Source organism: Tamandua tetradactyla, chromosome 13, assembly GCF_023851605.1.
Source record: "Tamandua tetradactyla isolate mTamTet1 chromosome 13, mTamTet1.pri, whole genome shotgun sequence".
Taxonomy (NCBI): domain Eukaryota; kingdom Metazoa; phylum Chordata; class Mammalia; order Pilosa; family Myrmecophagidae; genus Tamandua; species Tamandua tetradactyla.
The window spans coordinates 481,592-497,778 of NC_135339.1; the positions used below are offsets into that span (position 1 = coordinate 481,592).

Below are 16,187 nucleotides of genomic sequence, written 5' to 3' on the forward strand. Positions count from 1 at the left end.
ATTTCTTTTGCTTATACAACTCAAACAATAATTTAGTGGACCACTCATCTATTCTACTTCTAGGTACCCCATGATATACTAGCCAATGCTACAAGTCTCTGTAAGTCAGATTATTTTGACTTCTGCTTTGAGTGTGCTGTCCATTATGATAGCCATGTCTACCTTGTCTTTGGTGATTAAGTACTGCCACCTGGGTTCAGCCAACTTGAGTTCCAATCATCCCCATTGCGTTTAAGGATTCCAGCTCAGTGACATCAGTTCCTAGAGTAATATATGCCCTACAGAGTAGGGCAGCTACAGAGCTCTTCAAGAAAGATGGCACTAACCTCACAAATTTATTTCTCACAGTTCTGGCTAAAGGTACATCCTCTGGACATTTCTGGGGTGTATAAGTAGGCTTTTCTAATAGATCTGCTCTAACATTTCAATCTCTCAAATCAATTGGATCCTTTCATCTACATTATACCAGGGAAGTTCTGGCATTTCAACCTCAGGTAATCTTGGCCACCTTTTAATCCATGTTTCAGATAACCATCCAAACAAACTGCTAATGCCATTTCTAACTCCTCAAGCTATAACATCGAAAGCAGAATCTCTGCTTAGAGGGCCCATATCAATAAATTCAACCTGATCCAGCTTTATATTCCTCCCACCATTATCCCCACCCTTAAAATGCATTGCCACACATACTCCCCTGATTTGTGTCTATATAAATTGGAAAACATGCAGCTCTTTTGGAGTATAGCATACGTCCTAATGTGTGACACTCTGCACCTCACTTTTTTGAGCCTGTTGGGACTTTAGTCTAGTTATAGATCTGGAAGAAATGAGGGATGGTAGGGGAGGGTCAAGAAAAGATTTACAGGTATCTTCCAAGCCAATTGCTTCAGAGTATTCATTTGCAGTTTCATCTGGTGAAACAGGATTAATTATTCTTGGGTTAGTCCCTTCAGGTGGAGGTTGGGTGGTCAACTCCTCAGGGCAGTTTAGGGGTGAGACAGCTAAGTCTTCAGGGCAGACTATCACAGGGTTACTAGAAAAGACACAGCAGGATCTAGGGTTTCAACCTCTCCATCACCATCATTATCAATCCAGATGTTGCCATCCCATTTTTCAGGGTCCTACTCCTTTCCAATCAGTGCCCTAACTTTAATGGCAGACATCATGCAAGATTGAGGTTTCGGTTTTCATGGTAAAATTGCTACACTATAACAATAAGATTCTGAGTTTGATTTTAGAGATCTCAAGTCTGCTGCAAAAAGAAATAAGATTTTCCTTCAGGGCACTCAGAGAAACATTTACATCTGTTCAACATTGTGTTAGCTTCTCATTTGAAGCCTTCGGCTCATTCTTTTCCCTTAACAATGTATACAGCATATCTAACAACAATCAGCCAACATCTTTATATTGCCTATTTCCATAAAACTCCATGAAGTCATCAATAACATTATCCCCCAGAGCTTGGTTTCATAGAAGCAAAGCACTAGAAAAATTCAATAGCAGACTTCCTGGAAGATGGCGGCTTAGTAAGACGCGCGGATCTTAGTTTCTTCTCCAGGACACCTACTAGGGGAGTAGAAACGATACAGAAAGCGCCGAAAGCCACAACAGAGATAAAAAAGACAGCGTACCCCATCCTGGAACGGCTGGCTGGCTGAGAGAAGCAGCTCGGGTGAGATCGCCGAGGCGCGCGGGCCTTACCGGGTGGGGTGGCAAGCGGCCGGAGTTACTCCCTTCCCCCTTCCCGGGCCGGCTGGGAGAATTGGAGAGGTGGTCCCCTGAAACCAAGGCAACTGGCGCCCACACCACGTGCAGCCCCCGGACCAACTGAGAGAATTGGATCGGAAACCCCCAGGCCGCGGAGAACGGTGACCCCGTGACTCCCGGGGAACGTGCACTCCCTCGGGCGGGCCACTGCCTCTGGCGCCCTCCCGCCACGCTTGTTGCCCAGGGCCGACTAGGAAATCCGGACGGGCTCTTTCCCTGGCTGCGGCGACCAGCAACCCTCCCTGCATTCGGACCCCGGGCCGGCTCAAGCCGCTTCGGCTAGCGAACCCCCAGGACAGTGAGAGTTTTCCAAAGTTTAAGGTCCCACAGCACCTTTTACTGGTGGGACCCGCAGACAAACATGTGCCACGAGCGCCACCTACTGGGCAGGATAAGAAAAACAGAACCCAGAGATTTCACAGAAAAATATTACAACCTTGCTGGGTCCAACACCAAGAGAAATCTGAATAAATGCCCAGACGCCAGCAGCAGAAGATAACTGTCCACGCTCAAAAGATTGAGAATATGGCTCAGTCAAAGGAACAAACCAATAGCTCAAATGAGACACAAGAGCTGAGACAACTAATGCTGAATATACGAACAGAAATGGAAAACCTCTTCAAAAATGAAATCGATAAATTGAGGGAGGACATGAAGAGGACATGGGCTGAACATAAAGAAGAAATAGAAAAACTGAAAAAACAAATCGCAGAACTTATGGAAGTGAAGGATAAAGTAGCAAACATAGAAAAAATAATGGATAGCTACAATGATAGATTTAAAGAGACAGAAGATAGAATTAGTGATTTGGAGGATGGAACATCTGAATTCCAAAAAGAAACAGAAACTATAGGGAAAAGAATGGAAAAATTTGAACAGGGTATCAGGGAACTCAAGGACAATATGAACCGCACAAATATACGTGTTGTGGGTGTCCCAGAAGGAGAAGAGAAGGGAAAAGGAGGAGAAAAACTAATGGAAGAAATTATCACTGAAAATTTCCCAACTCTTATGAAAGACCTAAAATTACAGATCCAAGAAGTGCAGCGCACCCCAAAGAGATTAGACCCAAATAGGCGTTCTCCAAGACACTTACTAGTTAGAATGTCAGAGGTCAAAGAGAAAGAGAAGATCTTGAAAGCAGCAAGAGAAAAACAATCCATTACATACAAGGGAAACCCAATAAGACTTAGTGTAGATTTCTCAGCAGAAACCATGGAAGCTAGAAGACAGTGGGATGATATATTTAAAATACTAAAAGAGAAAAACTGCCAACCAAGACTCCTATATCCAGCAAAATTATCCTTCAAAAATGAGGGAGAAATTAAAACATTCTCAGACAAAAAGTCACTGAAAGAATTTGTGACCAAGAGACCAGCTCTGCAAGAAATACTAAAGGGAACACTAGAGTCAGATATGAAAAGACAGAAGAGAGAGGTATGGAGAAGAGTGTAGAAAGAAGGAAAATCAGATATGATATATATAATACAAAAGGCAAAATGTTAGAGGAAAATATTATCCAAACAGTAATAACACTAAATGTCAATGGACTGAATTCCCCAATCAAAAGACATAGATTGGCAGAATGGATTAAAAAACAGGATCCTTCTATATGCTGTCTACAGGAAACACATCTTAGACCCAAAGATAAACATAGGTTGAAAGTGAAAGGTTGGGAAAAGATATTTCATGCAAATAACAACCAGAAAAGAGCAGGAGTGGCTATACTAATATCCAACAAATTAGACTTCAAATGTAAAACAGTTAAAAGAGACAAAGAAGGACACTATATACTAATAAAAGGAACAATTAAACAAGAAGACATAACAATCATAAATATTTACGCACCGAATCAGAATGCCCCAAAATACGTGAGGAATATACTGCAAACACTGAAAAGGGAAATAGACTCATATACCATAATAGTTGGAGACTTCAACTCACCACTCTCATCAAGGGACAGAACATCTAGACAGAGGATCAACAAAGAAATAGAGAATCTGAATATTACTATAAATGAACTAGACTTAATAGACATTCATAGGACATTACATCCCACAACAGCAGGATACACCTTTTTCTCAAGTGCTCATGGATCATTCTCAAAGATAGACCATATGCTGGGTCACAAAGCAAGTCTTAACAAATTTAAAAAGATTGAAATCTTACACAACACTTTCTCGGACCATAAAGGAATGATGTTGGAAATCAATAATAGGCAGAGTGCCAGAAAATTCACAAATACGTGGAGGCTCAACAACACACTCCTAAACAACGACTGGGTCAAAGAAGAAATTGCAAGAGAAATTAGCAAATACCTCGAGGCGAATGAAAATGAAAACACAACATATCAAAACTTATGGGACGCAGCAAAGGCAGTGCTAAGAGGGAAATTTATTGCTCTAAATACCTATATCAGAAAAGAAGAAAAGGCAAAAATTCAGGAATTAACTATCCATTTGGAAGAACTGGAGAAAGAACAGCGAGCTAACCCCAAAGCAAGCAAAAGGAAAGAAATAACAAAGATTAGAGCACAAATAAATGAAATTGAAAACATGTGAACAATAGAGAAAATCAATAAGGCCAGAAGTTGGTTCTATGAGAAAATCAATAAGATTGATGGGCCCTTAGCAAGATTGACAAAAAGAAGAAGAGAGAGGATGCAAATAAATAAGATCAGAAATGGAAGAGGAGACATAACTACTGACCTCACAGAAATAAAGGAGGTAATAACAGGATACTATGAACAACTTTACGCTAATAAATACAACAATTTAGAGGAAATGGACGGGTTCCTGGAAAGACATGAACAACCAACTTTGACTCAAGAAGACATAGATGACCTCAACAAACCAATCACAAGTAAAGAAATTGAATTAGTCATTCAAAAGCTTCCTAAAAAGAAAAGTCCAGGACCAGATGGCTTCACATGTGAATTCTACCAAACGTTCCAGAAAGAATTAGTACCAATTCTCTTCAAACTCTTCAAAAAAATCGAAGTGGAGGGAAAACTACCTAATTCATTCTATGAAGCCAACATCACCCTCATACCAAAACCAGGCAAAGATATTACAAAAAAAGAAAACTACAGACCAATCTCTCTAATGAATACAGATGCAAAAATCCTCAATAAAATTCTAGCAAATCGTATCCAACAACACATTAAAAGAATTATACATCATGACCAAGTAGGATTCATCCCAGGTATGCAAGGATGGTTCAACATAAGAAAATCAATTAATGTAATACACCATATCAACAAATCAAAGCAGAAAAATCACATGATCATCTCAATTGATGCAGAGAAGGCATTCGACAAGATTCAACATCCTTTCCTGTTGAAAACACTTCAAAAGATAGGAATACAAGGGAACTTCCTTAAAATGATAGAGGGAATATATGAAAAACCCACAGCTAATATCATCCTCAATGGGGAAAAATTGAAAACTTTCCCCCTAAGATCAGGAACAAGACAAGGATGTCCACTATCACCACTATTATTCAACATTGTGTTGGAGGTTCTAGCCAGAGCAATTAGACAAGAAAAAGAAATACAAGGCATCAAAATTGGAAAGGAAGAAGTAAAACTATCACTGTTTGCAGACGATATGATACTATACGTCGAAAACCCGGAAAAATCCACAACAAAACTACTAGAGCTAATAAATGAGTACAGCAAAGTAGCAGGTTACAAGATCAACATTCAAAAATCTGTAGCATTTCTATACACTAGTAATGAACAAGCTGAGGGGGAAATCAAGAAACGAATCCCATTTACAATTGCAACTAAAAGAATAAAATACCTAGGAATAAATTTAACTAAAGAGACAAAAAACCTATATAAAGAAAACTACAAAAAACTGCTAAAAGAAATCACAGAAGACCTAAATAGATGGAAGGGCATACCGTGTTCATGGATTGGAAGACTAAATATAGTTAAGATGTCAATCCTACCTAAATTGATTTACAGATTCAACGCAATACCAATCAAAATCCCAACAACTTATTTTTCAGAAATAGAAAAATCAATAAGCAAATTTATCTGGAAGGGCAGGGTGCCCCGAATTGCTAAAAGTATCTTGAGGAAAAGAAACGAAGCTGGAGGTCTCGCGCTGCCTGACTTTAAGGCATATTATGAAGCCACAGTGGTCAAAACAGCATGGTATTGGCATAAAGATAGATATATCGACCAATGGAATCGAATAGAGTGCTCAGATATAGACCCTCTCATCTATGGACATTTGATCTTTGATAAGGCAGTCAAGCCAACTCACCTGGGACAGAGCAGTCTCTTCAATAAATGGTGCCTAGAGAACTGGACATCCATATGCAAAAGAATGAAAGAAGACCCATCTCTCACACCCTATACAAAAGTTAACTCAAAATGGATCAAAGATCTAAACATTAGGTCTAAGACCATAAAACAGTTAGAGGAAAATGTTGGGAGATATCTTATGGATCTTACAACTGGAGGCGGTTTTATGGACCTTAAACCTAAAGCAAGAGCACTGAAGAAGGAAATAAATAAATGGGAACTCCTCAAAATTAAACACTTTTGTGCATCAAAGAACTTCATCAAGAAAGTAGAAAGACAGCCTTCACAATGGGAGACAATATTTGGAAATGATATATCAGATAAAGGTCTAGTATCCAGAATTTATAAAGAGATTGTTCATCTCAACAACAAAAAGACAGCCAACCCAATTACAAAATGGGAAAAAGACTTGAACAGACACCTCTCAGAAGAGGAAATATGGATGGCCAAGAGGCACATGAAGAGATGCTCAATGTCCCTGGCCATTAGAGAAATGCAAATCAAAACCACAATGAGATATCATCTCACACCCACCAGAATGGCCATTATCAACAAAACAGAAAATGACAAGTGCTGGAGAGGATGCGGAGAAAGAGGCACACTTATCCACTGTTGGTGGGAATGTCAAAGGGTGCAACCACTGTGGAAGGCAGTTTGGCGGTTCCTCAAAAAGCTGAATATAGAATTGCCATACGACCCAGCAATACCATTGCTAGGTATCTACTCAAAGGACTTAAGGGCAAAGACACAAACGGACATTTGCACACCAATGTTTATAGCAGCATTATTTACAATTGCAAAGAGATGGAAACAGCCAAAATCTCCATCAACAGAAGAGTGGCTAAACAAACTGTGGTATATACATACGATGGAATATTATGCAGCTTTAAGACAAGATAAACTTATGAACCATGTAATAACATGGATGGACCTAGAGAATATTATGCTGAGTGAATCCAGCCAAAAACTAAAGGACAAATACTGTATGGTCCCACTGATGTGAACGGACATTCGAGAATAAACTTGAAATATGTCATTGGTAACAGAGTTTAGCAGGAGTTAGAAACAGGGTAAGACAATGGGTAATTGAAGCTGAAGGGGTACAGACTGTGCAACAGGACTAGATACAAAAACTCAAAAATGGACAGCACAATAATACCTAATTGTAAAGTAATCATGTTAAAACACTGAATGAAGCTGCATCTGAGCTATAGGTTTTTGTTTTGTTTTGTTTTGTTTTGTTTTGATTTTACTATTATTACTTTTATTTTTTTCTCTATATTAACATTCTATATCTTTTTTGGTTATGTTGCTAGTTCTTCTAAACCAATGCAAATGTACTAAGAAATGATGATCATGCATCTATGTGATGATGTTAAGAATTAATGATTGCATGTGTAGAATGGTATGATCTCTAAATGTTGGGTTAATTTCTTTTTTTCCGTTAATTAAAAAAAAAAAAAGAGAAGGGATAATTGGAGATGAAGGGATACAGACTGTACAACGGGACTGGATATAAAAACTCAGAAATGGACAGCACAATACTACCCAATTGTAATGCAATTATGTTAAAACACTGAATGAAGCTGCATGTGAGGTATAGGTTTTTTGTTTTTGTTTTTTTTGTTTTTTTTTCTTTCTATTATTGTTTTAATTCTTATTCTGTTGTCTTTTTATTTCTTTTTCTAAATCGATGCAAATGTACTAAGAAATGATGAATATGCAACTATGCGATGTTATTAAGAATTACTGATTGTACATGTAGATTGGAATGATTTCTAATTGTTTTGTTAACTCTTTTTTTAATTAATAAAAAAAAAAAATTCAATAGCAATATTTGGACTCTCTCTTTTGCCACCTCACCCCATGGATTGGCAGTGTCACTCTGATTGTGGGAAACAGAGTCCTTAGTGCCTTTGAGTCCAGTCAGAGTAGAAAACCAATTGTAAAAACCCATTTTTAAGGTTCTGTTTCTTAAGAACCACTTCTGGTTCCAAGTTGTATTAGACAGGGTTTTCTAGAGAAACAGAATCAGCAGAAGATATTCATAAATATAAAATTTATAAAAGTGTCTCATGTAACCATGGTAATGTAGAGTTGTAGGGCAGACCACAAGCTGCCAACTCTAATGGATGTCCTCAATGAAGTCTCAGGAGAGGCTGGCTGGGCAAACATGGAATGTAAGTGTCCAAGGCCTGTAGGGCAGGCTGCAATCTGGCAACTCCAGTGAAGACCCTCAATGAACTCTCAGGGGTTCCATTCAACTATGGGAATGGAAGAGTCCAAATCCATAGGGCAGGCTGTGAAACTGGCAGCTCTGAAGAAGGGTCTGGATGAACTACACAGGCAAGACTCACTGACTGTGGCAGGAACAGTGACTGTCTCTTCTGAATCCCCCTTTAAAACTTTCTGGTGATTAGATTAGCTATCATTCATTGCAGAAGACACTCCTCTTATCTGATTACAAATTCAACCAGCTGTGGATGTGATCAACATGATCATGATTGAAGTCCATGTAATGTTCTCACAGCAACCATCAGGCCAGCACTTGCCCAACCAGACAACTGGGCACCACCACCAGCCAAGTTGACACATGAACCTGACCGTGACACAGTTCAAACAAGAATTTAGTAGACCGCCCATCTATTTTACTTCCAGGTATGCCATGATCTACTAGCCAATGCCACAAGTCTCTATGAGTCTGATTATTTTAACTGCTGTTTTGAGTCTGCTGTCCATCATGATTGCCACATCCCTCTTGTCTATGTGATTAACTATCACAGATGGCTTCTGGCAACTCAGGATCTGATCATCCCCATTGTGTTTAAGGATTCCAGATCAGTGAAAGCAGTTCCCACAGTAATATCTGACCTACAGAGATGGGTAACTACAAAACTTTTCAAGGATGACCGAGCTACTCTCATGAATTTATTTCTCAAGGTTCTGGTGAAAGGTGTGTCCTTTGGACATTCCTGGGGTGAATAGGTCTTCCATGATAAATCCACTCTAACATTCTCATCTCTCTAAGCCTCTGGATCCCCTCATCTACATTATGCCAGGGCAGTTGTGGCATTTTGAACTCAGTTGATGTTGGCAAACTCCTGATCTTTCAGCCAACCATCCAAACAAACTGTTAGTGCCCTTTCTAACCCCTTGAGCTACAATCTTGAGTGCAGAATATCTGCTTAGTGGCCCCGTATCAATAAATTCAGCTGATCCAACTTGATATTCCTTCCACCATTAGCCCATATCCTTAATATCCCTGATTCCTGTCTATATAAATTGGAAAACTCATACAGTTCTTTTGGAGTATAACATGCCTCCTAATGTGTGACACTTTGCACCTCACTTTTTTGGGTCTGTTGGGACTTCAGTCTAGTTATAGGTCTGGAAAAAATGAGGGTTGGTAGGGGAGGGTCATGAAAAAATGTAAAAGTAGCTTCCAAACCAATTGTTTCAGGGCGTTTATTTGCAGTTTCATCTGGTGAAACAGGATTAGTCTTTCCAGACAGAGGAGTGAGGGCTGTTTCCCCAGGTGAGGTGGTTACAAAGTTAGCAGGAAGTGAAGGGTTAATCTTGTTAGCTTGAGGTTGGGTGGCAGACTCTTCGGAGGAATCTAGAGGGCAGAAAGCTGTTCCTCAAGACAGGCTAGAGGACAGGAAGCTTTTTCCTGAACACAGTTAATTACAGATCTAGCAAAAGACTCAGTAGATTTCAGGGATCCCATCTCCCTATTGCCATCATCATCAAGCCATATATCACCATCTCACATTTCAGGATCCAGTCTTTTCCAATCAAAGCCCCTATTTTAGCAGCAGACACCCTGCAAGGTTGAGATTTTAGTTTACATTTAAATTTGCTACTTGCACAATGAGCCTTTTTGTCAGGGTTTCAGAGCTCTCAAGTCTGCAACCACAGGAAATAAGATCTTCTTTTGGGGCACATGCAAAAACTTTTAATCATTCATACAGCAGTGAGGTTTAAAATATGAAAACTTCAGTTCCTCTCTTCCCTCATCACTGTATCCAGCATATCTAATAACAAGCAGCCAGCATCATTATACATCCTAATTCCACAAAACTCCAAAAAAAGGTGTCAAAAATAAGAGCCTTGCCTTGTATAAGAGTACAATTAGCTGAATGTAATGGTGATATTTTGAGAATCTCTTTTCCCAACTCACCCTAGGGACTGTCAGTGCCATCTTGATTCCTGGAAACAGAGTCATTAGTGCCTCTGAGACTAGTCATAATAGAAAATCAATTGTGAAAATACATTTTTAAGGTTCCATTTCTCAAGAACCGCTCCTGGTACTAAGCTTTGTTTGTCAGAGTTCTCTAGAGAAACAGAAACAATAGAAGAGATCTGTAAATACGTGGTTTATAAGGGTGTCTCATGCAACCATCAAAATTGAAGAGTCCAAAATCTGTAGGTGTGGCATGAAAAAGGCAATGGGATATTTGTGGCCACTTAATTTATAGGTTCAGATTTATGGACAACACAAACCTCAGTGATATAAAAACAGATTTTATTAGGAAAATAATTAAAAGACAGTAATTAAAATAGCTTTCAATAATAAGGCATTGTTACTCACCAGATAAGATGGCACCAACACCTGAAGAGACATGCTGGAAAGTGTCGGAAACAGCATTCCAAGGCTCATTAGTAAAAGTCCACAGCAATCTTGGAGACAGCATTCAGAGTCTCCTTAGTCAAAATCACAGCAAAGCATTCTTTTCCCAGATAAGATTCTGATGAAATGCTCTCTCTTTCTCATAAGATTCTCCTCTCTTAAGATTCTGTGGTCTAACTACTTCCATGCAATTTATATGGTATCTTTATACATTGGTGGCCAGTTTCCAATTAGCTTTTGTGACAGGACCCACTTGGGTTCTCTGGAAACTGGCTAGGGACCAAGAGGAGCTTTCTGAGGCCTAGATATCTTTATCAAAGTACACCTCCTCCTGGGAGGATAGCCAATCCTCCCAGCTGGAGTGCACATGTCAACTGTTTCTTATCAAGGTTATGTAATAGCAACATCAGTCACATGCAATGGCAACATCAGTTGAACAGAACAGGCTCTACAAATTTCTCTTTCCCTTACAGTAGGGCAGGCTGTGACACTGGCAGCTCACATAAAGGGTCTGGATAAACTCCACAAGAGAGGCTTGCTGGCTGAAGAGGCAAAGAGTTTCTCTTCTTCCCCATAAAAGCATTCAATTTATTGGATTATCTCATTGAAGCAGGCGTGCCTTAGTTGATCTCTGAGGTAGTCAGTCACAGATGCAGTCAACTAAATGATAATTTAATCAACCAGCCAGGAAATATCCTTGCAGCAATATTCAAGCCAGTGTTTCTCTGACCAGACAACTGGGCATAATCATTTGGCCAATTGGCCATCAGAACGTAACCATCACACATGGCAATGCACATGGAATATTTTTCTCCTTTCTTTTCTGGGCCTACTGACTTTTAGTTTCTAGGTGCTCCCTCTGGTTTACTTTTCTGTGCCAAATTTACTCTGATTATAGGGACTGTAACCGTATTGGACTAGAGCCTAACCTCATTCTGTTTGGGCACATCTTAATTAATACCAGCTTCAAATGTCCTATTTACAAATGGGCTCGTTTCCTGAGGACCAGGAAATGCATTTGAACTTGGCTTCTGTGGGGGACATGATTCAATCCCCAATAGATACATTGTAAATTTCCTAGTGAGTCAACTTATCTCTCCTAGATGACTATAATTATCTACCTGACCTCCCTGTCTCCACTCAGCCATTCTAATCTGTTAAGAGCACAGCAACCACAATGATTTTTATAATATGCAAATCACATTATGTTATTCTACAGCTTAAAACTTCCCTATGATTTCCCAATTGGCTTAAAATAGAACCCAATTTCCTTATCAGGACCAACACAAAATCCTATGTAATCTGGTTTCCTTCTCATTATACAACAGGTACCCAAACTTCCTTTCCACTCCTTGAAAATTCCACAGTTTTTCCACATCAGTGTGGAAAACTTTCCAAGGTCTTTTACATGTCTGATTTCTTCCTATCTTTCTGATCTCAGCTTAAGTCACCTTCTAAAGAAATGGCTTCTTGGATCACCCTGCCTACAGAACCCTTCCAGCAATCCATCTTCTCTCTGTCGTAAATTTTGATTTACCTCATGGCTTACTTCTCACAATCTGTTGTTATCTTGTAATTTATTTGCTAATCTTTTTCTCTCATCTTAGAATGTAAGCCACATGAAGGCAGGAAAATCTCTGTCTTGTACATCACTGTCTCCCTAGCACTTAGGATATTGGTACAAAGCATATGCTTAATAAGCCTTTCTTGAATAAATAATTAAATAAACATAAAACACCCACAATGGAAGATTAAGTAAATTATGCTTAGAATGTGATATTACCAAAGCATTACAGGTAACATTTATGAAGAATGTTCAATTATTTGCAAATTGGGTATGTTTATAAGAATAGGATGGAATTTTGACTTTTACAAGAACATAATTCCACACAGAATAAAAAATTACAGTTTCCAGGCTCCCTTGCCATTAAGAGTGGCATGTGAATAAGTTCTGTTCAATAAGATGAAATCAGAATGCTGTGTGGCATTCTTAGGAAATCTTAAAAGTGAGAGTGTTCACTTAATCTGCACCCCTTCCCTGTTCCAGCCTTTTGGAATAATGATGAAATGCTTGACTTGTGTTATCCAATCTGGCATTCATCTGCCACATGTCTATTGAGATTTAATTTATTAAAATTATTTAAAATTAAAATTTCTATTTGTTGGTCTCACAAGCCAAATTTCATGTACTAAAAATCCACTAATATATTAGAAATAAAAAATATAGAACATCTCCATTGTGGCAAAAATGTTCTACTGGGGAATACTGGTGTAGAGCTCTAGCAGCTCTTTGGGGACATGAGGTTGATGCTACATTATAAAAATGGCAGAGTCTATATTTCTGATAATTTTGTAGAACCTACAAAATGTTGCTGCAATTTCTATATCCATACTTCTGTAGCTCTATCTCATGAAGTCAAAAACAGTCTTAAGAGGATACACACAATAAATGGAAAAGAAATACAAAGAGTATGTGCAGAGTGGTTTGCTGAACTCTAACAGTTTTCTTAGGAAGAAACCATGTTCATTTATCATCCTAAAATACATTATTTTATACATTGTGACAGAACCTTACATATAGATCTCCTGTTACTCCATTGTTTAGTCCCATCAGCTGATACCTTTACCCCTGTCTAAATCATTTCCTTGGATTCATGTGTGATGTTGTTGTTGCTCTTGTGGAGACTCACCCTCTTATCTTCAAACCATTCAGTTCCCTGATCTCTCAAGATACTAATAATTTCGGGTGTTCAGTACCCACACCACTGTTCCTGGTGGAAAGAGTGCACACTAGGATGAATTCAGCAATGTTGCATCTTTTGGCCCTAGGTTTCACTGTCTATTCCTTACTTATAAGTCCGTGATCTTGATTGGAATCTTCCTACTTCCATGAAAGACTGACCCTGTTTTCTTCTGTAGGGAGCCAATCCTTCTCTTCATGCTCCATAGAAGATATCCTACCGTGGGAATTGCTCCAACTCTTATTTGGTTAGACCATACTGTAGCTTTCATAGATATTTAGGTTGTTGCAGTTTTATTCAGGGGATCCAGGAAACCTAATAAATCTCATCCATCTGAGTTTAAAATGAATGCTTGGATTCACACATGAATCCAAGAAATAGAACAAAGAAATAAAGCAGCTTGAGTGGGGAGCACATTCAATTTTCTTACTGATAAAGGTGATATTGGAGGTGTGGCTTATACTTGCTACAAATGCCATTCCACTGAACCACAGAATTACCCAAAATATTCCCACAATGCAGTAACTTATTGGGACACTCTTTTAATCAAGTGCTTTGCTGCTGACTACAACCCTGGGAACCAGACAAAGCAGTCTGGCCAGTGAGCAAATTCTTTCAGAGGACAGGCTATTGGAGCTCAGGATCTCTCAGCTGTTTGAGCACCATGAAAGTAGCAGTGAAAGTATGGAGACAAACTGGTAAGTTTATTTTTTTCCCAGAGAAAGCATTTGCAATATACAAATAGTTATTGAAACCAAATTTATTTGAAAGGGTGGGAACCCTGAATAGCTAAAAATGTATTTAGAAAGAAGAATGAAGTGGGAGGTTTCATACTACCTGAATTTAAAGGATATTATGAAGTTACAGTGGTCAAAACAGCATGGTACTGGTCTAAAGATAGATATACTGACCAATGGAATTGAATAGAGTATTCAGATGTAGACTCCTTCATCTATGGACAATTGATTTTTGCTAAGGCAGTAAAGCCAACTCACCTGGGAGAGCAGCACTTTCAAAAAATGATGCTTGGAGAACTGGATATCCACGTGCAAAAGAATGAAAGAGGATCCATATCTCACACCCTATATAAAAATTAACCCAAAATGCATCAAAGACCTAAACATTAGAGCTAATGCCATTAAATATTTAGAAGAAAATGTAGAGAAATATCTTATAAAACTTGTAATAAGAGGTAGTTTCCTAGAACTTAACCCAAGGCATGAGCATTGAAGAAAGAAATAGAGAAATGGGAACTCCTCAAAATTAAACACTTTTGTGCATTGTGGGAGTTAGGTTCAGGTGTCAACTTAGCCAGGTGAAGATACCCTGTTCTATTGCTGTGGACATGAGCCAATGGCATGTGAACCTCATCTGTTCCTGATTACATTTGCAGTTGGCTAAGAGGCATGCCTGCTGCAATGAATGATGTTTAACTGGCTGGTGCTTAAATGAGAGAGCTCAATGTAGCACAGTCAAAGCAGCTCAGCATACCTCAACTCGGGACTCGCAGCTCAGCTCAGGCCTTTGGAGATGCAGAAAGGAGTCACCCAAGGAAAGTTGTTGAAACCCAGAGGCCTGGAGAGAAGGCCAACAGAGATTGCCCTCTGCCTTCCCATATAAGAAAGAACCTCAGTTGAAAGTTAGCTGCCTTTCCTCTGAAGAACTATATGTTAAATCAATAAATTCCCCTTTACTGAAAGCCAATCCATCTCTGGCATGTTGCATTCTGGCAGCTAGCAAACTAGAATGTGCATCAAAGCGTTTTGTCAAGAAAGTAAAAAGGCAGCCTGCACAATGGGAGACAGTATTTGGAAACCACATATCAGATAAGAGTTTAGTATACAGAATATATAAAGAGATTCTTCAACTTAATAACAAAAAGACAAACACCCAATTAAAAAATGGGCAAAAGACATGAGCAGACATTTCTCAGAAGAGGAAATACAAATGGATAAAAGACACATGAAAAGATGCTCAACTTCACTAGCTATTAGGGAAATGCAAATCAAAACCAAAATGAGATATAATTTCACACCCACTAGAATGGTCATTATCAAAAAAATTTAAAACAACAAGTGCTGAAGAGGATGTGGAGAAAGGCACACTTATCCATTGTTGGTGGTAATGTAAAATGGCACAACTCCTGTGGAAGGCAGTTTGGTAGTACCTCAGGAAGCTAAGGATAGAATTGCCATATGATCCAGCAAGCCTATTGCTAGGTATCTATTCAGAGGACATGAGAGCGAGGACAGAAACATTGCACACCAATGTTTATAACAGCGTTATTTACAATTGCCAAGAGATGGAAACAGCCCAATGTCCATCAGTAGATGAGTGGCTATATACATACAATGGAATATTACACATCTGTGAGATAGAATAAAGTCATGAACCATATAACAACATGGATGGAACTTGAGGACATTATGCTGAGTGAAACTAGCTGGAAAAAATGAAAAGTACTGTTTGGTTTCACTGATATGAACTAACATTAATGAGTGAACTTGGAGAATTTAAGATAAGAACACAGGTTAACAGGAGATAGGAATAGGGTGGAGAATGGGCAATTGGTGCTGAAGGAATACAGATTGTACAAGACTGATTGCAAAAACTGAGATATGAATAGCACAATGCTACCTGATTGTTAGCACAATAATGTAAGTACACCAAATGAAGCTGAATGTGTGTATGGTCGAGGAAGAAGGGCTGGGGGCACGTATGAAATCAGAATGTA

The 16,187-nt window shown here is 38.9% G+C and overlaps 1 protein-coding gene across 12 annotated transcripts in view; it reads right to left on the reverse strand.

Moving 5' to 3' along the window:
* The window catches only part of LOC143653454 (olfactory receptor 14I1-like), a 255,537-nt gene that overhangs the window by 114,054 nt on the left and 125,296 nt on the right, over positions 1-16,187 (reverse strand). For 2 of the 12 annotated variants that reach the window (XM_077124481.1, XM_077124482.1), the window contains exon 1: positions 10,674-12,517. The exons of the other annotated variants lie outside the window; for them this stretch is intronic. In XM_077124481.1, coding sequence (XP_076980596.1) covers positions 10,674-10,776 — 103 coding nt within the window. In that variant the 5' untranslated portion in view covers positions 10,777-12,517. Of the gene's footprint in view, positions 1-10,673; positions 12,518-16,187 lie in introns of those variants that run through there. 12 annotated transcript variants of the gene reach the window in all.